Source organism: Phocoena sinus, chromosome 15, assembly GCF_008692025.1.
Source record: "Phocoena sinus isolate mPhoSin1 chromosome 15, mPhoSin1.pri, whole genome shotgun sequence".
Classification (NCBI taxonomy): Eukaryota; Metazoa; Chordata; class Mammalia; order Artiodactyla; family Phocoenidae; genus Phocoena; species Phocoena sinus.
Window position 1 is genome coordinate 66,622,890 of NC_045777.1, and position 22,822 is coordinate 66,645,711.

General features: G+C 48.1%; 1 protein-coding gene and 1 non-coding gene across 6 annotated transcripts in view; both read left to right on the forward strand.

The window, feature by feature from the left end:
• Nucleotides 1-5,747: 5,747 nt before the first annotated feature.
• TRNAL-AAG lies at nucleotides 5,748-5,829 on the forward strand. Its single transcript has one exon. It is a non-coding gene; the product is annotated as a tRNA-Leu (tRNA).
• Nucleotides 5,830-6,039: 210 nt separating this feature from the next.
• POLR3E (RNA polymerase III subunit E) overlaps nucleotides 6,040-22,822 on the forward strand; it is a 32,280-nt gene continuing 15,497 nt past the window's right edge. The window contains exons 1-9 of one of the 5 annotated variants that reach the window (XM_032605622.1): nucleotides 6,040-6,169; nucleotides 13,196-13,269; nucleotides 14,421-14,471; nucleotides 17,693-17,770; nucleotides 18,523-18,638; nucleotides 19,074-19,156; nucleotides 20,974-21,081; nucleotides 21,420-21,469; nucleotides 21,797-21,916. In XM_032605622.1, the coding sequence (XP_032461513.1) occupies nucleotides 13,234-13,269; nucleotides 14,421-14,471; nucleotides 17,693-17,770; nucleotides 18,523-18,638; nucleotides 19,074-19,156; nucleotides 20,974-21,081; nucleotides 21,420-21,469; nucleotides 21,797-21,916 (642 nt within the window). In that variant the 5' untranslated portion in view covers nucleotides 6,040-6,169; nucleotides 13,196-13,233. Of the gene's footprint in view, nucleotides 6,170-13,195; nucleotides 13,270-14,420; nucleotides 14,472-17,692; nucleotides 17,771-18,522; nucleotides 18,639-18,730; nucleotides 18,846-19,073; nucleotides 19,157-20,973; nucleotides 21,082-21,419; nucleotides 21,470-21,796; nucleotides 21,917-22,822 lie in introns of those variants that run through there. The other 4 variants (XR_004345844.1, XM_032605624.1, XM_032605623.1 and 1 more) reach the window with 4 other exon arrangements.

Here is a 22,822-nt window from a genome sequence, read left to right on the forward strand (position 1 = left end):
AGGAGGGTTGAGGTGTTTGTGATGGCAGAGGTGGGATGATTAAGGTTAAGTTCTTATCTTCCTTAGCAGGAAGTCAATAGGAAACGCCTAAAGTTGAAAGAGAGAGGGGGGTGGCGGAGAGAGGGAGGGAGGGAGGGAGGAAACAAAAAAAGCAACAATATGTTGTTTAGACATATGGAGAGAAACACAAGAAAAATCAGCTAAAAGTTGAAAGTGGTTGCCTGGAGTGGAAGGAGTAGGCGTACTGTTTATTTTGATAACAAGCCTTGTAGAATTGATATTACACACATGAAGAACTTTGATAAAATTATCAAAGTAAGAATTTTATTTATTATTACTTTGTATACACATGGTTATTTTTCAGCATTTAATCAAAGTAAGAATTTTATTTATTATTACTTTGTATACACATGGTTATTTTTCAGCATTTAATTTTTCACTTGCGTATGTCTTAGCTCCTCAGTGAGATGGTAAGATCAATAATGAGAAGGGCCATGTTTTATACTACTTTGAGTCTTACATAGAATCAAGCAAACTGTCTTTCCTTTAGTAGATTTGATGTTTCCTTCATTGCAGCTCATCCCGATGCGAATGGTGTCATGGTCCAATGTTCCGTGAAGGTTTTCACATCATCTGATCCTGCGATATTTTTGGAGTAATACAGCCTCCTGTTACATTTTATGTCTGTTCCTCTTCCTGCCAGGCTCTTAGAAAATTGGTACAATCTCTCAGTTATCTTGACCTCCATCTCATAAAGCCTGATTCATAGGCTAGTGCCAGCATTCACTAGGCTTTCAGTGATAGCCTGTGGTGGTTCTAGACGTCAACTTGGCTAAGCTGAACCTCATTTTCAAGATTTCCCTTGCCAGTATGTCCAGCTAGAGAAGAAACCGCAAGAGAAATTTGCAGGGGGCAAATTTGCAGGAGGCTCTGTTTCCTCTCTAGAGATTGATAGCTTGCAGAGCTCATAGTAAGAATTTTAAATGTTTACTAAGCTATAAAAATACTAAATTAAATTTGCTAAGTTAAAAATTCATTATGGTAATTCATAGATTGAGCATCTACTACTATGCTTTGTTGAATCTAAGACACCACTGATGTTAAGATGCACCATTATTTTCTGTATTAATAAGAAAAAAACACTGAAAATAAACTGTATGCCATCGATCATAAGATGCAGGTCAATTTTAGAGATATTAAAAGGTGAAAAAAAATGTCTTAGAAATAATGATATATGGCATGCCAGACATTGGGCTGGACGTACACAGTCACCTTCTAACCCTGCAACAAACCTCAGTGTTATTGTGACCATTTTACAGATGAGAAAAATGAGGCTTAAAGGTATCCCACAGCGAAAGTATTTGATAAGAATGTTTTCATTCATCAAGAAGGAAAGGTGGAGGTTTGAAGCTCAAACACCATCATAGTTTCAACATAAATGATGCCAACTGTGGTTGCTGCCGCATTATTCCCATGATCTACCAGCACAGGACACAGGAGTGTGTTTGAACCGCTGAAACTTAAAGGTATCGAAGGAAGGGTGCCAGCAGTAGTGGAGCCTTCAGCTTAACTTGACTCAACACAGGAGATCTCACTCAGGTCTGTCCATTTCTGTGGACTTTTAAGTGGTCAAGGTGTAAGATGACTGTATGTGGTCCACCAGGGAGAGTCCTAGTTCACTCCAGGGTCCCAGTTCTCCTTCTAATTAAGCATTTGTTCCTGACAGAAATGGCCTGGTCACCTTGCTGAGGGGGTGTGCTCTGCAAAAGCAACTAAACTGTCTCCTCTGCAAAAACAAGGTTCCTTTTGGGGAGGCCTAGGTGATCAGGGGGTTTCCTTGGTTGCAGGTAACAGAAATCAACGCTAGCCAACGTTAGCGAAGGAGCAATTTTTTTGAGAAGGAGGTAGCTTATATACTGGAAGGTGAAAGGGAAATAGGCCTCAGAAAGGGCGGTCCCAGGGCAAATGTGGGGATCTAGCAGAAGGTAAGAGTCTGGAAGTTTCCTTCCCAGCCCCACTAGTGAGCTAAAAATCCTTGTATCTGGTGTCCAGATTCAGATTTCCAGGATAAAGCCTCTGAATGGCCTAATTTGGACCTTGTGCCTGCCCACTTTGTACTTCGATTGACAGTTCCTTGAAGACCACAGGGGGGTTGTGGTGGGGTGGGGAGGGATAAACTGGGAGACTGGGATTGACACATACACACTACTGCACATAAAATAGATAACTAATAAGAACGTACTATATAGCACAGGGAACTCTACTCAATACTCTGTAATGACCTATATAGGAAAAGAATCTAAAAAAGAGTGGATATATGTATTTATAACTGATTCACTTTGCTGTACAGCAGAAGCTAACACAACATTGACAACCAACTATACGCCAATAAAAATTAAAAAAAAAAAAAGACGACAGGGAGGAGTGTTTCCTCAAAGGAAAATCGGCATTGGAACCAGAAAAGTCGGGGATGGATTCTGGGAAGACAAAAACAACAGATTCCCACTCAGAGAGTATTCCCTTTGGGGAGGAAGAGGAAAAGGGCCCTGAAGATTAGAGGCAAGTGTTAAGGAAAACTTTTCAAATGGTTTTTTTGCAAGCCTATGCCAAAATTTTATTATAGCCTTCCTGCCAGTGTAACTCCTCACGGAGGCTAGTTCACAGATCCACACTTGGTAGGGACATTTTTTAAAAATTACCTTTTATTACAGTATCACCTAATAGAGTAAACTGTACAATCTTAAGTGTAGAGCTTGCTGAATTTTAGAACATTTGTAGAACTCTAGAAAGCTCCCTCAGCCCCCCTCCCCACCCCCAACAAGGGTGACCATTCTTCTGACCTCTATTTTGGTAGAGACACTTTATAGGACGAGAGAATGATTAAATCATCATTGTTAGATGAGGGAGAGAGAGAGAGAGGGAACGTTCCATTAAAGTTCACTACTCTCTTGACTGACAAACAACAGTCAGCTGGTTGATGGGCAGAAAACAAGTTTCCCAGCATAAATCTTAATGCTAGTAAATTTCATAAGAAAAATCGTTAAGCATTTGATCAGGAATGTTAATTTCTTTCCAGAAGGAGATTCATGCAGTGCAGTTTGGTCTCAGACCGGGTTTGGAGTGATTTTCCTTTTGCAGGAGCAAGGGAGCGAAGATTGGAGGGGATCCAGTACAGAGCCCCCATGTCCATCCCCACTGCCCACAGCTGAGGGGTTATGATCTGGAGACAGACACCCTTCACCTGACAGCCTCTAGATTGAGGGTGGGTGACAGGGGCAGTGTTTGATCTGTGGTGCTTGTCCTTCCCCCCTCCACCTCAAGGGACAGAGTAGACATGGCAAGGGACAGTCAGGGTTTCAGCCCTTCCCTCTCTCCTTTTACATAAAGCTGCTGGGAACCAGTGGGTCCAGGAGTTCTGGTGCAACATTCTGCTTCTCCTGCTTATTAGTTTCACATCTGATTTTCATAAGCCAGCTATGTAATGGGACTGCAGGTCTGCAAGAAATGCCCAAAAGGAGGCCCTGGGCTCTGTCTTCCAGGATCAGCCTGCATCCCTGTTAAGCATTCTGGTAGGGACAGACCTGAATTGCTGCAAATATTCTGGCAGAAATACCTTTAGCTCTGTTTGAGCCCTTACCACGCAAGGATAGTTCATTTGTTACAGCTACCAGGTAACCCTATCTTTAGCAGAAAAGAGGAATTTATTACAATGATAAAGGGATGTCTCCAAGAATGTGAATTCCACTGGGCCCCGGGAAGAGTCTTGAGTTGGGAGCCACAAAACCATCAGAATTTCTCTATGACTTTCTGCTCTTCTTCTCATTTTATCATTATTTTTCTCTACTTCTCCAGTCCATCTCACAGAATATGGCCACCCCAAATCCCACGTTCTCCCTAGTTCCAGTCAGTCAATCTCAGAGACTAACTCCAACACTTAACACAGTGAAAATAACAAACCAGGAACTTACCATGTCTCAGTTCAGATTCTCAAAAGAGAATCTGATTGGTCCAACCTCTGTCCTATGTTTACTATAGAGCCCACTGGCCATGGTTTGGGGAAGGTGGCTACCCAGAGGGTGGACCCACCCTCTGGGCTGGTCAGGCAATTCCTAGAAAAGTGGGATTAGGCGGAGATTCCAGCAATTATTTTCCACCATGGGGATATTTCCTTTTGGAAAACCCGCCACATAACTCACAAACACAGTGCCTCTTGGTACTGAAACACCGTGAGTAGATCAGTGCTTCTATTGATCTCAAGAACTATAGATCCCCCAACAATGCCTGGCCTAGAGAGATGGCTGCTTCTGTATTTTTTAAAGATTTCTTTAAAAGTAACAAACTCTCCCAGTACAATGAAGTCTTTGCATATCAATACTTATTTTAAAGGTAGCTGGAGAAAAAAAATGGGTTAAGGAGGAACTGCAGAGGAGGAATATGGAATGCCCAAATATCAAGGTGTCTGCCAACTGGATATTAACCAGAAACTTGAATATAACAACTTAATATAAACAACTTAAATGTCCATATTCATAGTATGGAATAAATTAGATCTAAATGTGTCACAATAAATCAAAAACATAATGTTGGAGGAGAAAAGCAAGTTGCAGAATGATATTGGTACAACGTAGTAAGGTTTATGTAAATGAAAAGCAAAAAAAGATCATACTATGTATTGTTCATGGGTGTATGCACACACACACACAAGGATAGATAGATAGATAGATAGATATGAAAGTATAAGAATGAATTGGAAGGATACACATCAAATTCATAATAGTTTTAGCCAAGGGAGATGTTTGGGAAGGGGTTATATTTTCATTTGTAATCGTCTAATTCTTTTTGTTTGTAATTGTCTAATATTTTTAATAGATTTTTAAAAGGACAACGTATTCACACTTTTAATAAAAAGCATATACACAGGAAAAGAATTGGAAGTGAAATGCCACCAATATTAGGTAGTGGGAATATGGATGATTATTTTTTCTTTGTACTTTTTCTGTATTTTTAAATATCTATATATCAACATGAATAGATATTAAAAAAACATATCTATATATCAACATGAATAGATATTTAAAAAACATAGTCGGGTGAAAAAACAGTTGCAGATAAATACTAACAGCATGATAATATTTATATTTATGTAAAAACCCATAACAATAAAAACAAAACATCTATTTTCTATGGATATATCTATTATGAATATATCCATATGTATCCATATAAATTCACAGTAGAAGATCCAGAAGGATATACAGTATGCTAAGCTGTATAATGGTTACCTCTTCGGACTTAACGATAGACGCCAAAGGTAAAAGAACATTTGTATTGTATCTGCAAAGTTTTTATATTTGCAACAATTCACATAGTATTTGTGTAACTAAAAATTAAAACACACAATTTTTTAGAGAAAACTGCCCCACCAGTTCCCGTGGTTTGGCTTCTGAAGCCCCTGGTGCGGGTTACTGCTGAAATCCACCATTTCTCCCATGTGAATTAACTTGACGTCTCCGAGTTAAACGTCCTACCCAGAATACAGATTCTTAAAGTGCTTTTCATTCTAAGACCTGTTCAGAAGTGTGGGTCTAAATATTTGAGCAAATATTTTTCTTTTTAGTACCTGGCATGTTCTAAAATAGTTCTATAGGGATAAGGTAAAGCACATATGAAACAAACTCCCACAGAAATGAACTGCAATTGCATAAAAATGTATTAAGGAGTTTCCTAGAAGAACCTAGCTACAGCTGGGTAGCGTGGCCGAGCGGTCTAAGGCGCTGGATTAAGGCTCCAGTCTCTTCGGGGGCGTGGGTTCGAATCCCACCGCTGCCAAAGTGAGGATTTTTTTTTTTTTTTTCGTTGCTACTGCCTCCGTGTCTGGTTCTGTATTCATCTCTGTTCCGCGGCTGCAACGACGCCCCCTGCTGCCAGGCGCGGCTGGCTGCCCGCATGAATGGAGCGGCGGAGGGGGCGGGCCCGCGCGCGCCTGGGCGGGGCATTGTGGGTAAAAGGAAGCGCGAGGGCCCTCCCCGCTAGCTCCCCCCACGTGTCCGCCGAGTTTCTCCACCAGCAACATGGCCGCTGCCTGAGAGGAGAGCCGGGCCGCCGCCGCCTGTGTAGCCCGCGGGTACCTGGGCCGTTGCCGCCGCCCGCGCGCGGGCCCGTCGGAGAGGTGAGTGCCGATGTGGCAGCGCCCGCCCAGGCTGGAGCCGGGCTGCACTCTCGAGGTGGACCTGGGCGGGGCTGCCGCGTAGGCCCGGAGGCCCGCGCCACCCGGTGCCAAGGGGCCGGCGGCCTCCCGGGACTCGGGCGGGAAGGACGGGCAGCCTGGCCCAGTAGACCCGGGCTGGCCGCGGGCTCCGACCTCGCCTCGGCCCGGCAGTCGGTGAGGCCGCGGCCGAGGCTGCCGGCGGTGACTCAGGGTCCAGTCACCTTGCCCCGCCCGGCTCAGACGGGCCTCCTACGGGAGCACCTGTCCGAAGGCAGCCGATGTCCTGCCGGCGTGGCGGCTCGTGGCAGTGGTTGCTTGGTGGGCGTGAGAAGGGGGCCTGACCACCCGCGAGGGAGGCGAAACCCATTGGACAGTGTGGCTCGGGGCTGGCGGCCCGCCCTGATGGGCAGGGGAAGGGTGCCCGGGCCCCCTCCTCGCCCCAGATTAGCTTCCGTCCGGCTAGGCCCGGAATTATTCATTCATTTATTCCGGCCACCATTCAGGGCTAACTGGGAGCCAGCTACGTGCGGCGGATAGGGCCCTGATCATTTGATCAGAGGAGGTGTCAGTAAGCACGTAAACCGGTAAATAAAAAAGGTCGTTCTCTTGTGTTACCTTTAGAATCGTTGGGCTTGGGGGCAGAAAGAGGAGATCTTAGCAGTCGCCACAGTTTCTTTATCTGTGAAGTGGGGATAATAGAATTACCTACCTTATAGGTTTGTGGTGAGGGCCCAATAGGGTAAGACGGGAGAAGCCCCAGGTTGCAGTTAGTTTCGTGGCTGTGTTTCCTGCCTTTTTATATTGGAAGAAAACATTGGGCCACGTAGTAACAAACCTTCCCATAGGTTATTTATACCACATTCCTCTGAGGTCGGTACTTTTGTTATCCCCATTTTAGGGATGAAAATAGTGAGCAGTACTACTGCTCCGGGTGGGCCACGGGTAGCAAACAGCAGACCTGGGATTTGAACTTGCATAGTTCCGCTCCAGAGTCCAGGCTCTTACCCACTATGCCATCCTGCCTCCTCTTAAAAAAAGCGTTCAGCATAGTCGTTAAGAATGAGAATAAGGCTCTTTGACATCAGCTAGACTCAGGTTTGTGTCCTAACTCCACCATTCTCCAGCCCTGTGACCTTGGGTAGGTTACTTACTGTCTGAACTTTAGTTTCCTTCTTTCTTAATTGGGGATGGTACAGCTTGATTTATAGGGCTATTGAGCAGATTAAATGAGATTGAGTATTAAGTCCTTAGAGAAGGGAGGGTCTGACTCAGTTGAGTTCATTCTTCCTGCCCCTAGGCCATCTCTCCTTTTAACAGGGGTGGAAACTGGGGTGACCCAAAGAGGGAGATGCCTTGTGCGAGGGGCACACAGCCAATAAGAATCCAGACCTTGAGACTATTTGCCCCGGGGCCCTTTCCTCTTAATTCACATTGTATATTGTCCTCACCTTGTCTCCCTCCCTCCAGTAACCGGAGATTATTTGGAGTTGCCTCTGCTTTTCTGATTGGCTGACAGGTTAGATTGCTGGGTGCAGCACTGATGGCACCCAGCTGTGGTTTTCAGGCACCTCCTCTGCTCTGGACCCTTCCTTAGATTCATTCACCTGGTGTCCTTGTCCCCTTTCCGTTTGTTGAGGATGTCTTCTGTGCTCAGTGGTGTGGAGCCACTACCATGGAGTACCCTTGTGGCCACAGGACACCCTGTTGAGGCCAAGGTGGTCACTGCTGCTGGGGAAGCTTGTCTTGTGGCCTGAGAGGATAGGCCACACCTCTATCCTCAAGTGTCCACAAGGCCCAAACCATGAGGCCACTAGTCTCTGGATGGGGCTGAGTTAGGCTCACTGGGTAAAAGGTCTATAACTGCCTGATTTCATGCACTCATTCACTCCATCATTCTTTGTACTATACTGAGTGTTTACTCCATGCCAGGCATTGTTCAATTTTTTAAAAAGATAGTAATCCCCATATCAACTTGATGAAGTAAATATAATCATCTCCATTTTATGGTTGAAGCACTGAGAGGCTTTCATGGAGCTTACATTCTAGTGCAGAAGACAGACACACATAAGCATATAGACGAGGTAGTTCCAGATTGTGATAAGAACCATGAAGGAAATAAAATGGGGATGTGGTAGTGACTGGAAATGGGTGGGGGGCTCTTTAAGGTGGATAGTCCGGGAACCTGTCTGTTCCTGGAGGGGGTGGGGGTGGTGATACTAGTGCAAAGGAGCCAGCCTTGAAAAGACCTGGGGAAAATAGGTGGTGTGCAAAGCTCCTGAGACAGGCTGGGGCTTAGCTTGTTGTAAGCCCAGCAAGATCGTATGGGACCCTGGGGCCGTGGAAAGGAATTTGGATTTTATTCTATGTGACAGTTGAAGGGTTTTGAGCAGGGGAATGATGTGATTGTTTTTCCCGCAAGGGTAGCTCTGGGTGTTTCTGGGAGGATTGGAGGTAGGAAAGACTTGTTGAAGCAGAACTTTTCAAATTGCAGATCAAGATTTATTAGTGGGATGTGAAATCAGCTTAGGGGGTTTGTAACCAGTATTTTTAATTTTAATGAGTGAGGATAAAAATCATCACTGCATCAGATATAGTAGGGACAATGAATGGTTATGTGAAACCTTGTTTTAGTGAGGTAATTGTATGTATATTCCAGGTCATTTATATGAAATGGGTTTCTCACTGTGGGTCTTAGGCTGAAAAACTTGAAAGCCTCTGAGTTGGATGATGTTGCCTGGGAGGATGAAGGGAGGTGATAATCCCTGCATTAACCGAATCATATATTCTATCTGGAGGGAGGAGCACCATCCTTCCTGAGCTCCTCCTTGACTGGGGAGAGGCCAATAGAGAAAGAGCTGAGAAAGCCTGTCTTGGGATCCTCCCAGGCCGTACCCTTTTAGTACCTACGTCGGTTCCCTGGTTCACCCAGAAGTCCCCAATCTCTCAGTTGTCCACAGAGCCAGCTGGAGGGAAGGTAGGTACTTTGCATACGTTTATGATCCTTGGCAGGTGAGGTGGGGTCTCAGGCTCTCCCATGCATTGCCCTCTATCCGGGCGGTAACAGGCGTTTGGGGTTTATGACTTTCTTCTAGTCTTCTAATCCCGAACTGTTGAGGTAGCCTGCTTCCCTCTACTCTCTTCCTCTGCTCAGAGTCCTATGGTAGCTCCCTATTAAATGGCATTCCTGTGGTTTCCTTATTCAGACAACACGTACGTATTGAGTGCCTGCTGTGTGCTAGGCACTGGGGGCCAGCAAGGGACGAAATAGAGGAAACTCTCTGCCTTCATGTAGTTTACCACTTATTGGCAGTGGGGGTGAGGATGGGTAATAAATACAGAGCTATAAACTGTCACATGGTGATACATGCTATGGAGAAAACCAGAGCAGGGAAGGAGCTGGCGGCGCGGGGTGTTGTGATTTTTGAATTGGGTGGATGGGGAAAGTCTTAGCTATGAGGTAGAATCTGAGCAAAAACCTGAAAGAGGTGAAGGAGGGAGCCATGAGGTTATGGGGGCTGGTAGAGCAGTTACAAAAGCCCAGAGGTGAGGGATGGGGGAGGGAAGGAGACCTGTGGGAGATGAGGTCTGAAAGGAAAAGGGTCAGGGAGGGAGTTGTCTAGGGCCTCACATGGGATGAAAAAGACTTTGGCTTTTATTTCTGAGTGAGATGGGAAGACTTTGAGGGCGGAGGAGTGATGTGATTGCCGGCTGTGGGGTGGGCTGTGGGGTGAGCAAAGACCGTAGGAGGCAAAGGTGGAAGCAGGGAGACCAGTTAGGAGGCTGCTGCTCTAAGGCGGGCAGGAGATGGAGGTGGCAGTGGGGGTGGGCAGATTCCCGACATACTTAGAAGGCACAGCTGACAGGATTTGCTGGCGTGGGGCGAGAGGAAGAGAAGCACTGAGGATGATGCCATTGTTTTGGCCTGAGCATTCTCAGCGTCTGGAATGTATATCTGGAATAAGCGAGATGACTCCGCTTGGTGGCCGGGGCAGGGGGCTTAGATGCCATTGAATCCCATGGTGAAAATATTTATGTTCTTTTAAATATTAAACCATTCAAATGTTAGGTAGATAAGACAAGAATCGAGCTGGTCTTACCTAAAAGTGGAGGTCTGGGAACTGCTGAGATTGGAGGGTGCCCAGGTGCCTTTCTAACTGTACCCATCCCCTCCCTTTGGGAATATGAAGGGTCATCCCAGCTGAATTACAGTCAGCCCTCCACATTCATGGATTCAGCTAACCTCAGAAACTAAATTTGCCCTGCGCCTGGCAACTATTTACATTGTATTAGGTATTATAATTAACCTAGAGATGATTTAAAATATACCATGTGCTCTAATATCATTCTTTTACAGGTAGCTGTCCAGTTTTCCCAGCACCACTTATTGAAGAGGCTGTCTTTTCTCCATTGTATGTTCTTTCCTCCTTTGTCATAAGTTAGGTGACCATATGTGCGTGGGTTTATCTCTGGGCTTTCTGTCCTGTACCATTGATCTATATTTCTGTTTTTGTGCCAGTACCATACTGTCTTGATTACTGTAGCTTTGTAGTATAGTTTAAATTCTGGGAGCCTGATTCCTCCAGCTCTGTTTTTCTTTCTCAAGATTGCTTTGGCTATTCAGGGTCTTTTTGTGTTTCCATACAAATTGTAAAATTTTTTGTTCTAGTTCTGTGAAAAATGCCATTGGTAATTTGATAGGGATTGCACTGAATCTGTAGATTGCTTTGGAATGGCCATCATCAAAAAATCTACAAACAATAAATGCTGGAGAGGGTGTGGAGAAAATGGAACCCTCTTGCACTGTTGGTGGGAATGTAAATTGATACAGCCACTGTGGAGAACAGTATGGAGGTTGGTTAAAAAACTAAAAATAGAACTACCATATGACCCAGCAATCCCACTACTGGGCATATACCCTGAGAAAACCATAACTCAAAGGACACATGTACCCCAATGTGCATTGCAGCACTATTTCCAATAGTCAGGACGTGGAAACAATCTAAAGGTCCAGCGACAGATGAATGGATACAGAAGATGTGGTACATATATACAATGGAATATTACCCAGCCATAAAAAGGAACGGAATTGGGTCATTTATAGAGATGTGGATGGACCTAGAGACTGTCATACAGAGTGAAATAAGTCAGAAAGAGAAAAACAAATATTGTGTATTAATGCACATCTGTGGAATCTAGAAAATGGTACAGATGAACCGGTTTGCAGGGCAGAAATAGAGACACAGACGTAGAGAACAAACATATGGACACCAAGGGGGTAAGGGGGAGTGGGATGAATTGGGAGATTGGGACTAACATATATACGGTAATATGTATAAAATAGATAACTAATGAGAACTTGCTGTATAGCACAGGGAGCTCCACTTCGCTGTACAGTAGAAACTAACACAACATTGTAAAACAACTATACCCCAATTAAAAAAAAAAAAAAAAAAAGGAACGAAATTGGGTCATTTGTAGAGACGCGGATGGACCTAGAGTCTGTCATACAGAGTGAAGTAAGCCAGAAAGAGAAAAACAAATATTGTATATTAACGCATATACGTGGAATCTAGAAAAATGGTACGGATGAACCTATTTGCAGAGCAGGAATAGAGACGTAGAGGTAGAGAACGGACGTGTGGAGGGGGAAGGGGAGGGTGGGACAAATTGGGAGATCAGGATTGACATATGTACACTACCATGCATAAAATAGATAACTAGTGGGAACATGCTATAAATAAAGCACAAGAAGCTCAGCTCGGTGCTCTGTGATGACCGAGATGGGTGGGTTGGGGGGTGTGGGGTGGGAGGGAGGTCCAGTGGAGAGGGGATATAGGTATACATATAGCTGATTCACCTCATTGTACAGCAGAAACTAACTCAACATTGTAAAGCAATTATACTCCAATAAAAAAATTTTTTCTTTTTGAAAAAAATTAAGTATACGATGTGCTTAGGTTATATGCAAATACTGTGCCATCTTATGTAAGGGACTTGAACATCCACAGATTTTTGTATCCTTGAGGGTCCTGGAACCAATCCCCCCTTACCCACTGATACTGAGGGACAGTGTACTCACCCTCCACCATGGCGACCTGCCGCCTTCCCTCCTTCAGGTACTTGAAGTGCTTCCTGTTGCCTGGAGTCCCTCTTCCCCTCTGCTATCCTGGCTTGTCCAAATCCTTCTGTCCTTCAAGGCCCAGCCCAAATGCCCCTTCCCCCAGCAGGAAGGCCCTTCCTTCCTCTGAACTCCGCTACCTGTAACTGCGACCTGAAGTTGGATGGCCTGGCATTGAGGTCCAGTGGGTCCCCGTGCTTCCTGTGTGGCTTTGGGTAAAACACATAAAAGCGTCTCTTGAGTTCCAGTCTCCTCGTTATAAAATGGGGACAATTAAGAGAAGAGTATGTATGTGAAGAGGGTCATTTTTATACATGTGCGCACACACACAGAGAAAAACCACAGAAAGGAGGTCATCTCACTCGGGGTTGGGTTTAAAGTCAGCTTGAAAATCAAATATCAGAGCTGGAGTCACCCTGGAATCCAAGTCTTGGGACGGTCTGCCCTTCCGCTGTGCATCAGGCTCTAAAGATTCCCCGTGGCCCCCGATTACTTCTCGGGTGTTTTCATCATGGCTGTGGACCGGCCAGCCTCCATCCTCCTGCCTGGTGGTGAATTCTTTGTGAGTGGTCAGAAAACTCCTAAAACTGGTCATTTATTCCTTCCCATAGGTGTAGCTGACATGTGGTGACTTGGGTCCACCTGTTTACACCCATTGCTTGGTGGTTTCTGCCTGCTTTTTTTTTGTTTTTTTGGCTGATGGGGTGTATAATGGGCTGTCTATTTTTGACTCTACGATAGATGTAGAAATAAGATCAGTTTCTGTTTGCTTCAGGCTCCTCCCTCCCAGAGCAGGGCTGCTTGCAGAGTGGGTACTTAGGTGTGTTGGTTGAATGACTCACGGTCCAGGCCTCTTGCTCTCCTTGCAGATAGAGTCCAAGGACCACGCGGCTGGCTCCCCCCTAGTATGGCCAATGAAGAGGATGACCCAGTCATACAAGAGGTAACTGCTGTTCCCCACCCTCTGCCGGGACGGGGTCCCTTCCATCCATCCTCAGGCCAGCCTGGGACCTGTTGGCATCCTCTCTTCCTCATACCTGCCTGGCCGACCCCTCACTTCTTTCAGGTGTCTGACCCAGCATCACCTTGTCAGAGAGGATTCCCTGACCCTCCTGTCTCACGTGACGTTCTCCTGCACACCCTCCCTAGCCCCTTACCTTGGCCATACCTTGCGTTTGGCCACAACACCTCTCAGCCCCTACACATAAGTTTCCTTCCATTAAAGCGTAAGCCTCATGAGGGCAGGGATTTTGTCCTGTTCACCGCTGTGTCTGCAAAGCCGAGTCCAGTGCCTGGCAATTAACAGATACTCGGTGACTATTTGTTGAATGAGTGAATGGGTTTGACAGCTCCTCTTCTTCACGCTCTTATGCAGATTGGGTCATTCAGCAGTTGTTCACTGAATCCATGATGTGCTGGGGGCTGTGACAGCAGGGAGCCAGGCAGTGTTCTGCCCTTGGGAAGCTTAGGATCTGTGAGGCAAGACTGACAAGGAAGGGGTCTCAAGATGCAGACGGTGGTTCCAGAGTCAGCCCAGACCAAGACATATCCTAGAGGCTCTGGGCCTTTGCACATGCTGTTTCCGTCACGTATGCCTGCCCTGTGCCTGATGAGCCTCCGTTCATCCTTAAGGCCTGGAGGTGGGAGAGAACATGGTTCATAGGAAGAGCTAGGAAGCAGGAAGGTAAACTGCAAGGTGGGGCAGGGGCGGTGAGGGTTGAGAAGAAAGAGCCAGGTCACACCACCTGAAGACAGGCCGATCCAGGACAGGTGATGGAGGGCACAGGGAGGAAGTCCTCCCCTGCCCCATCCTCGTCAGAAAAGCGTTTAATCGGGCCCTCTGGGATGCATCCTGATCTGGGCAGCCTCGGAATATGTTTTCATTGGGTTATGGTGGACCTGGGCAGGGGGCTCTGGACATATCCAGGTTGGAGATTTGGTTCCCTTTATTTTTAGCATCAGCCGAGCTATTTCGTCTTCCCCAAATGGCCTCAGAGCCATTATTATTCCTGAAATTTGAGGAGCATGCTGTGCCCGGGGCAGGTTGGGAATTGGGTTCTGTCTCCTGATTCAGTCTTCTTCCCTTGTTCCCAGATCGACGTGTACTTGGCCAAAAGTCTGGCAGAGAAGCTCTATCTGTTTCAGGTAATTATAGGACATAAAGGTAAAGGGGGGAAAAAAAGCAAGTGTTGGTGGATGGTGGAGACACAGTAAGTGGTAGGCCAGGAACAATTTGAAACCTCCACGTTGCTTAGAATTCTTGGCAACAGAGGGTGTTTTGTAAGACAGTTTCTTTGCTTTTATGGGCAGGTCAATAGTAATCTCTCATTTTGAAGATGGGAAAACCAAGGCCACCCTAAGAGGCAGAACAGTGTAGTGGATAAAGCTTGGGCCCTGGGGACAGTCTCCCGGCCTTGAGGCTTGGCTGTGAGTCCTTGGGCAAGTTCCTTTAAAAAAAAATCTCTCTGTGCTTCAGTTTCTTGATTTGCAAAGTGGTGATAGTAATAGTATCTGCCTGATAGGGTCCCCACGGGGATCAGGTGAGTCCATATTAAAGTGCTTAGAACACCACCTGCCTGGTGCAGAGTTGGCGCCAAGAATGATCACCACCGCTGTAACCGAGACTCAGGGAGCAGCTTTCTGGGGCAGCTCCAGTCAGCATTGGTGCGCCTCTGTCCTGCTAGCTGTGAGTCCCCCCAGTTGTTATTCCTGCCCCCTCCCCTCTTAGCTGGGCCGGTAGTTTAATCATAGTCGCTCACAGGTGTTAACCCTAGACTGTCTGCAGGCACCATTCAAAGCATTTTACATACGTTAACTCATCTCCTCCCACAACATCCCTGTGGTGGTTACTATTGTAATTTTATAACAGCTTTACTGAGGTCTAATTCACACCCATGCAGCTTCCCTGTTTAAGTGTAAATGCGGTGGATTTTAGTCTGTCCACAGGGTTGTGCAGCCAGCGGCCCAGTCTATTTTAGGAAGTGTCTGCTGCTGCTCTGCCCTCACTCCCTGCAGTCCTAGGCAACCGTTAACCTGTTTTCTGGCCATGGATTTGCCTGTTCTGGACATTTCATATAAATGGAGTCATGTAATATGTGGCCTTTTGTGTCTGGCTCTTTTGTTTAACGTGGTGTTTCCAAGGCTTTTCCATGTTATAGCATGTATCAGTACCTCATTTCTTTTTATGGATGAATATACTTCACTGTATGGACCTATATGCCACATTTTATTTCTCCATGCATCAGTTGATGGGTATTTGGGTTGTTGCCATGTTTTGGCTATTATGCATAATGCTGCTATGAACATTCCCGTCCAGGTGTTTGTGTGGAGAGTTTTTCATTGCTCTTGAGTATATACCTGGGAGTGGAATTGCTGGGTCCTATAGAAACTATGTTTAATATTTTGAGGAAATGAAAGACTGTTTTGAACCACTTTACATTCCTAGCAGTAAGGTTGTTAAGTATTTTTGTCCCCACGTTGCATATAAGAAAAAGAGGCCCAGGGAGGCTAGTAACTTGCACAAGGGGCCTGGAACAGGGTGGCAGCACCCTCCAAGCATGTGCTGGGAAGAGGCCCGGTGTTGGGCCCCTGGCATCTGCCTTTACAGGCCGTGGCACTGGGGGCTGTTGTCTGCGTCTGCTTCCTTGACTGACTGCAGAGGGATGGAACGGATGGTGGTGACAGTGACCCATGTGTGTTCATAGTGTGCCAGGCCCAGTGCCGGGTGTCAGCTCCACCTGCCTCATTCCCTGCTTCGAATGGTCTGGGAGGCGAGGAGCTTGCCTGAGTACACAGGGAGCAAGTGGCAGAGTTAGGACCGTCTGATTCTAGAACTGGCACCCTTCCCCACCACCCTTCCCGGCGATCAGGAGATCACAGAGCTGCCTGGACCTTGGCAGACCAGGGGCCTCCCGGGCTGTCGTGGGCTAGCCTGTCCCAGCTCAGGGCTCAGCCCAGACCAGCTGTGCTCCAGGCTGTTCCTGGACCTAAGTTCCAAGTTCCTGCCCCAAGCTTCAGCCCAGGAAGCAGGGAGGAGTCATTGTATTGCTATTTAAGTGAGCTTTTAGGAAACAGCCATTTCCTTGGGCTGGAATGCAGCTGATCTCAAATGGCCTCCAAAGGAGGATTACTTTATGCACTGCCACACCTCCACCAGGTTCATTCATAGCGATGGTCACGGCCTTTTGCAAGTGAGTCCAAGCCATGACTCATCCATCCACCCAGTGGCATATGTAAAGCACGGGAGAAAGAAAGGAAGAGTGCGTCTGTGGGGAAGGATGTCTCTACATCCTTCTTTGTTCAGAGAAAAGAAGCGATTTCAGAGTAGTATGCTCAGATGTGACATAACTTCACACCTGATGACACTGGGGCCCAGAGAGAGCTCTCTGAGCAGGTCACTGGCAGACCAGCTCCCTTCTCTGTCATCAACTTTTTATTATGGAAAAGTCCACACATCAGCAAAAGGAGAGAGAATGGGCTAGTGATTCCCATAGATCTGTCGACTGAAAAAAAAAAAAAGCACAACCTAACAGTTGAGAATTATGTTTTATTCGGCGGTCGTACTGAGGACTTAAGTCCGGGAGATAGCCTCTCAGGTAGCTCTGAGGAACTATTCTGAAGAGGTAAGAGAGGAGTCAGGACTTATAGGAGTTTTTGCAAAACAACAACAAAACCCCGGGGAGTCAGAACATCAGATTACTGTTTGTTTAAGAAAACCAGACTCTCCCGAGTTAATGAATTTCGCACTTTTCTATGTATGGGAAGTGGCAAGAGTCTGGGCTAATTGAAATCATTCCTTTGTTATGCACCTTAACTATCTAGGGCCAGTCTCCTAGTTTTCTCCATCCTGAGTCCCCTTAGGATGCACTGTAGGGGGAGTGGCTGCAAGGCAGAGGGTTTGAAGGCCACAACATCCTTTGTGGCAGGTGATATCCTTTGTCCACAGATCCATCGTCAGGCTTTAGCAGTGCAGTGTTCGCCAGTTTTGTTTTCCCTCTTGGCTTCCTGTGGTCTCATTTCCCTTGTCCTTCTCCACCTGGATGGCCTGTGAACTAGCAGTTAGACTTCGGACCCTTCCTCTTGACTCCCATGGCGGTGCGCTTGACTTCCTAGGGCCCATGGGGCTATGCATGCTGGGGCCTGTCTGATGCTTAGGCATGTCCCTTGGACATTGGAAAATTGCTCTTTGGAAGGAAACCAGGTGGAGCCAGTGAGAATGGGATGCAGGGATGCAGGCAGAGACCAGCGAGGGCCTCTGGTCTGGGGTGGGCGTGGAGGGTGGCTATTGATTCTTGGCCAGCGCCTCTGAAGCTCAGCTCTCACTGGGTCTGGGCAGGGTGGACTGACGGCTCCCTTCCCTTCCCCAGTACCCTGTGCGTCCAGTCTCGATGACCTATGATGACATTCCACACCTCTCAGCCAGGATCAAGCCCAAGCAGCAGAAGGTGGGGCTGCCCTCTTGGGTGGAGGTGGAGGGAGGGGAGGGGTGGTAGGGTGGGAGCTGAAAGAATCCAGGAGACAGGCCTTTTGGGGGTGGAAGCGTAGAGGAGTGATTGGAGAGTTAGGAAGAAAACCAGCAGCTTGCAGGGCCTTGAAAGCTGCAGGAGGAAAAACTTCCAGAAAGAAGAGGGGTGGGCAGCTCCAGAGAGGCCAGGGAGGAGTGAGGCTTGAGATGAACTAGAACATGGGGTGGGTGGACCCACGTTCACAGGACAGGGCAGGGCCAATGCGAAGAGGGCACGATACGGGGAATCTAGTGCCTCTCAGGGCTAGGGTGACGGAACAGGAGACGTGCCTTTCCTCGGGCACCTGCAGCTCCAGGCCCTGTTGCCACTGTACCAGTATTGCCAATTCTGCTGACTTTTCAAAAGAAGTTGGAAATAAGGATAAAAGAGAAAAGCCCTTGATTTTTAAATGTTGGCACCTAATTTAGATTTTGGGGAGTGGAATTGTGGGTGCGGGCAAGCAAAACTACACGAACCCCCTCCCAAAGAAAGCACTCTGGCTCTTCTATTGGAATTTGGCTTTGTGGCTTTTGTGTGGACTGAAGCCTAGGGGCCCTCGGAGAGGGATGGTGTCAGTCCTGCTTCTGGGCAGGGACTGGGGTTAGGGAGGTAGGCATGGTGGGTTTGAGGGGATCCCCTGAGGGCTGTGCCTTGGGGTCCTCATAGCTGCTGGGGGTGTTTGGTGCCTCCAGGTGGAGCTTGAGATGGCCATCGACACGCTGAATCCCAACTATTGCCGCAGCAAAGGGGAGCAGATCGCGCTGAACGTGGACGGGGCCTGCGCTGACGAGACCAGCACATACTCCTCGTGAGTTCCCCAAGGCCTCCGAGCTTCACGTTTTTCAAATACGAGCCTTCCAGAGCCCTCAGAGACACCTAGGCCTTGTGCTCTACAGCTAAGCTTCCCACCAGCGTCCCATCTTTGCATGGCTGGGCCTGGCGCAGACTCGTCCCCGTGGGAAACGTCTTCCCTCCCGAGATGGCTCCTCTGACCAAGTTCTTCCTGGGCTGAGAGGCAAGCTGGCCCCTCGACGGGAGAGGGAGCTCCCACCCACTGCTTGTTTCTTGGGCTGCACATGAGGTTTCCTCATCCCCAGCTCCCCTCCTGCGGCACCTGTGGCCTGTCCTGTGGCCTTGGTCTCTGGCAGTTGGATTTTAGGTGTCTGGGGTGGAGGGGGCTCCGCCTACAGGCCCAGGCCTGGAGCTTCCTTCCCCTTGACGTCTGTCCTCCCTGTGCTTGTAGGAAGCTGATGGACAAGCAGACGTTCTGCTCTTCCCAGACCACCAGTAACACGTCCCGTTATGCTGCCGCGCTCTACAGGCAAGGTACCCGCGCTAGACATCCCTGACTGCCATGGCTTGTGAGGGCTGAGTGGGTGGGAGGGAAGCAGAATGGGGGCTGGGACAGGAAGAGGACACCCCGAATGCTAGATACCCACAGAGGCCAGACAGGTTGTAGAAATGACAGATTGTCAGGGGAATGGAATTTGGCACCTCAAGGGACTTGTAGCTTGACACTACCATACCCGATGGGGTGGAGGTCAAAGGTCATTGTCCTCCTGGGACACAGACACACACAGCATAACCTTTTGGATGGGGTAGAATTTTGTCTTAAGTACAAGGTACTTAGGACCCAGTAATTCCATTCCTAGAAAGCATCTACGCAAGAGAAATGAAAACACATCTCCACACAAAAACTTGTATGTAGGTGTTCATAGCAGCATTATTCATGGTAGTGAAAAGTGGAAATGATCCAAATTCCGTCCGCTGATACACGGATAACAAAATATGGTATAGCCATACGTTAGAATATTATTTAGCCATAATAAGGAAAGAAGTACTGATAGGCACTCCAACATGGGTGAGCCTTGAAAACATTAGGCTAAATGAAAGAAGCCAGGCGCAAAGGACCACATGTCACATGAGTCCATCCATATGAAATGTCCAGAATAGGCGAGCCCATAGAGGCAGAAAGTAGATTATTGGTTTCAGAGGCTGGGAGGAGAGTAGAATGGGGAGTGACTGCTGCTGTTGGGTACAGGGTTTCTTTCTGGGGTGATGAAAATGTTCTAAAGTTGATTGTGGTGCTGGTTTACTAGTTTGTGAATATGTTAAAATACATTGAATTGTATGCTTGAAATGGGTAAATTACATGGTATGTGAATTATATCTCAGTAAAGCTATTAAAAAGTACAAGGTTTCTATAAGTATTTAGAGTTTATAAAGCAATAAAAGAAATTTGAGCACTTAGGAAATAAACTGTGATAGAATAAAAGTAATGTCAAATAACTATACTCTTCTATTTTGAACCCCAGTCTCAAGGATATAGTTCTTTAAAGCCACATTCCTTGCAGCCAGGCCTAGTCACTTACTTACTTCTGGTCTCAAGCATTCTGCTCCCTCTGGAGTCCCAGAGAGCTTCCACAGAGCCTTAGTGTCTGTCTGATTTCTTTTCTTTCAAGGCTGCATTGGCTTGATTGAAATTGATTACCTTTGCACTGCCTCCCAGTGCACAGGTCTGATTCACAAGAGAAAGTCACGATCTTTGCCAGAGACGGCGTAGACACTCCTCCACCGGGCTCCGCCAGGCCTCCTCTCCAGCCCCGTTTGCACTAGCCAACTTCTTAACAGGACGGGTGGGATTTTGACAGGAAGAGGTGGGAGGATGAGGAGGAGAGGTCTGGGTGTGTGTGGGGTTAGGGAGGCGCTGAGGGTGGTCTGGCAGAGGCCTGGCGGGGGAAAGAGCAGGGCGTGTTTGGTGTGGATGAGTGGCCCAGTGTGGCTGGAACAAGCGAGTGTGGGAGGGCACTGGGGACCGGGGTTGGGAGGCCCTTGAATGCTGGAGGAGGAGGCTTTGCAGGCAAGCCTTAAGGAAGTGACATTGGGTGGAAGAGTCTGCGTTCATGTCTTCATCTGGTTTGTGTACTTCCTGTGTCCGGCACAGCCAGATCGGGTTGGGAATGGCCATCGGTCTGGTGGTCCCAAGGCTCTAGGACTGGGGGCTAGAGCAGAGGTGGGAGGTGGTTTGGCAGTGAGCCGAGGCCTTTAGGGGAGTCTGGGGCCCTTGGTAGCTCCCTTGAGCCAAGCTGTGTGGGTCAGCCTCAGCTCCTAGAGTCAGGTCCAAGCCCTTCTTCCTCTGCCAGGTGAGCTCCACCTGACACCTTTACATGGCATCCTGCAGCTGCGGCCCAGCTTCTCCTACCTGGATAAGGCAGATGCCAAGCACCGTGAGAGGGAGGCAGCCAACGAGGGTGAGCCCTGGACCCCCAGCCCTGCTGTCTGTCTGTCTGTCTGTATATGTTAGCAGGATAGGTTGGTCATGGCAAGAAGTATTAAAGGGATGGATTATAGGATCCTCAGCAGCATCCCTGGCTGCTAGCCACTGGATGCCAGTAGCACCCACCCCCACAATTACGACAACCAAAAATGTCTCCTGGGGGGCAAAGTTGCCCCTAATTGAAAACCACTGACTTAGGCAGCTACGTCGGTCCAGAAGGAGAATTCACGGGCTTCGCTGCTTGAGACCTGCCTGGTGGGTGGGGTGTAGAGCCTCCAACAGAGGCTGCAAGCAAGGCTTTTTCTTTTGCAGCGGGAGACTCTTCACAGGACGAGGCAGAAGAAGATGTGAAGCAGATCACGGTGAGCTCTGGCCCTGAGAGAGAGTGCAGCCTGGGAGGCAGCAGGGCCAGCTTTGTAGCTCAGCTTCCTGGAAGCAGCAAGGGGTGGGAAGGTCTGCAGAGAACACGGGCTCTGGGGTGAAACATAAAGAAACAGAGTCCATGCCTTAGAGCCTCCTTGCTGGGCTACCTGGAGGGATAATCTACCCTCTGCCCAGCCTGAATTGGGTGGCGGTGGGAAATGCCCCAGATGTGAGGTTCTCTGGCCTCCTGGTGGGTGCTGGGGCAGCAGCCTGGAAACGCCCCAGACCTGAGGTTGTGGACCCACCCCTCCCCGCTCCCCAACCAGGTACGTTTCTCCCGGCCTGAGTCGGAGCAGGCCCGCCAGCGCCGCGTGCAGTCCTACGAGTTTCTGCAGAAGAAGCATGCTGAGGAGCCCTGGGTCCACCTGCACTACTATGGCCTGAGGGTGAGCTGGGGTCCCCGGGCGGTGCTGACACTGGCCAGGGTGGGGTCCTGGGAGAAAAGCCCCAGTGCCTGGGAAGTGTTACCTGGTGGCCTCATTGTCTCACATCTAACTTCTTTCAGATTCAGTCGTAGCCGCTTGGTAGTGCCACAGGGAGAGAGGTTAAGCCCTGTGAGCAGTTTGTCCTCCCTTCCCACCTACTGTGTGCCCCAAGGGAGTGAGTCTGCCACGTCACTGGTGTGAGTTGTGGCCCCTCCGGGCACTCCCTGAGTGTGAGCATCTTGCCGGGCTCAGTGAGGCTGTTTGGTTACGTACTTTTTTTTTTTTTTTTTTTTTGCGGTACGCGGGCCTCTCACTGTTGTGGCCTCTCCCATTGCGGAGCACAGGCTCCAGACGCGCAGGCTCAGCGGCCATGGGTCACGGGCCTAGCCGCTCCGCGGCATGTGGGATCTTCCCGGACCGGGGCACAAATCCGCGTCCCCTGCATCGGCAGGTGGACTCTCAACCACTGCGCCACCAGGGAAGCCCTGGTTACGTACTTTTAAGTATCGTGGGCCCTGAATGAAGGCTAGACGCTTCATCGGCTGCTCTGTGGAGAATCAGCCGTCTGTCCCATGGCTGAGTTCACTGTGTACCTGCCAAGGGTGATTTTTACTGTACTTAGAGCGCAGTCCTCGAAACTGTGTTGAGTAAGGGAAGCAATTGAATATTAGCTCACAAAGACACCATAGACAAGGGCTCCCCAGCGTTTTTCTGGGGGAGGAGCAACCCCTGATTATTCTGAAACCTTCCTGAAAGAGATTTGTGTTGACAGAGCCTTACGCTTTGGGTCAGTCAGACTTCCAGAAGCTCTGCTATTTCCTAGTGTGTAACCTTAGGCAAATTACTTAATCTCTCTGAGGCTCAGCT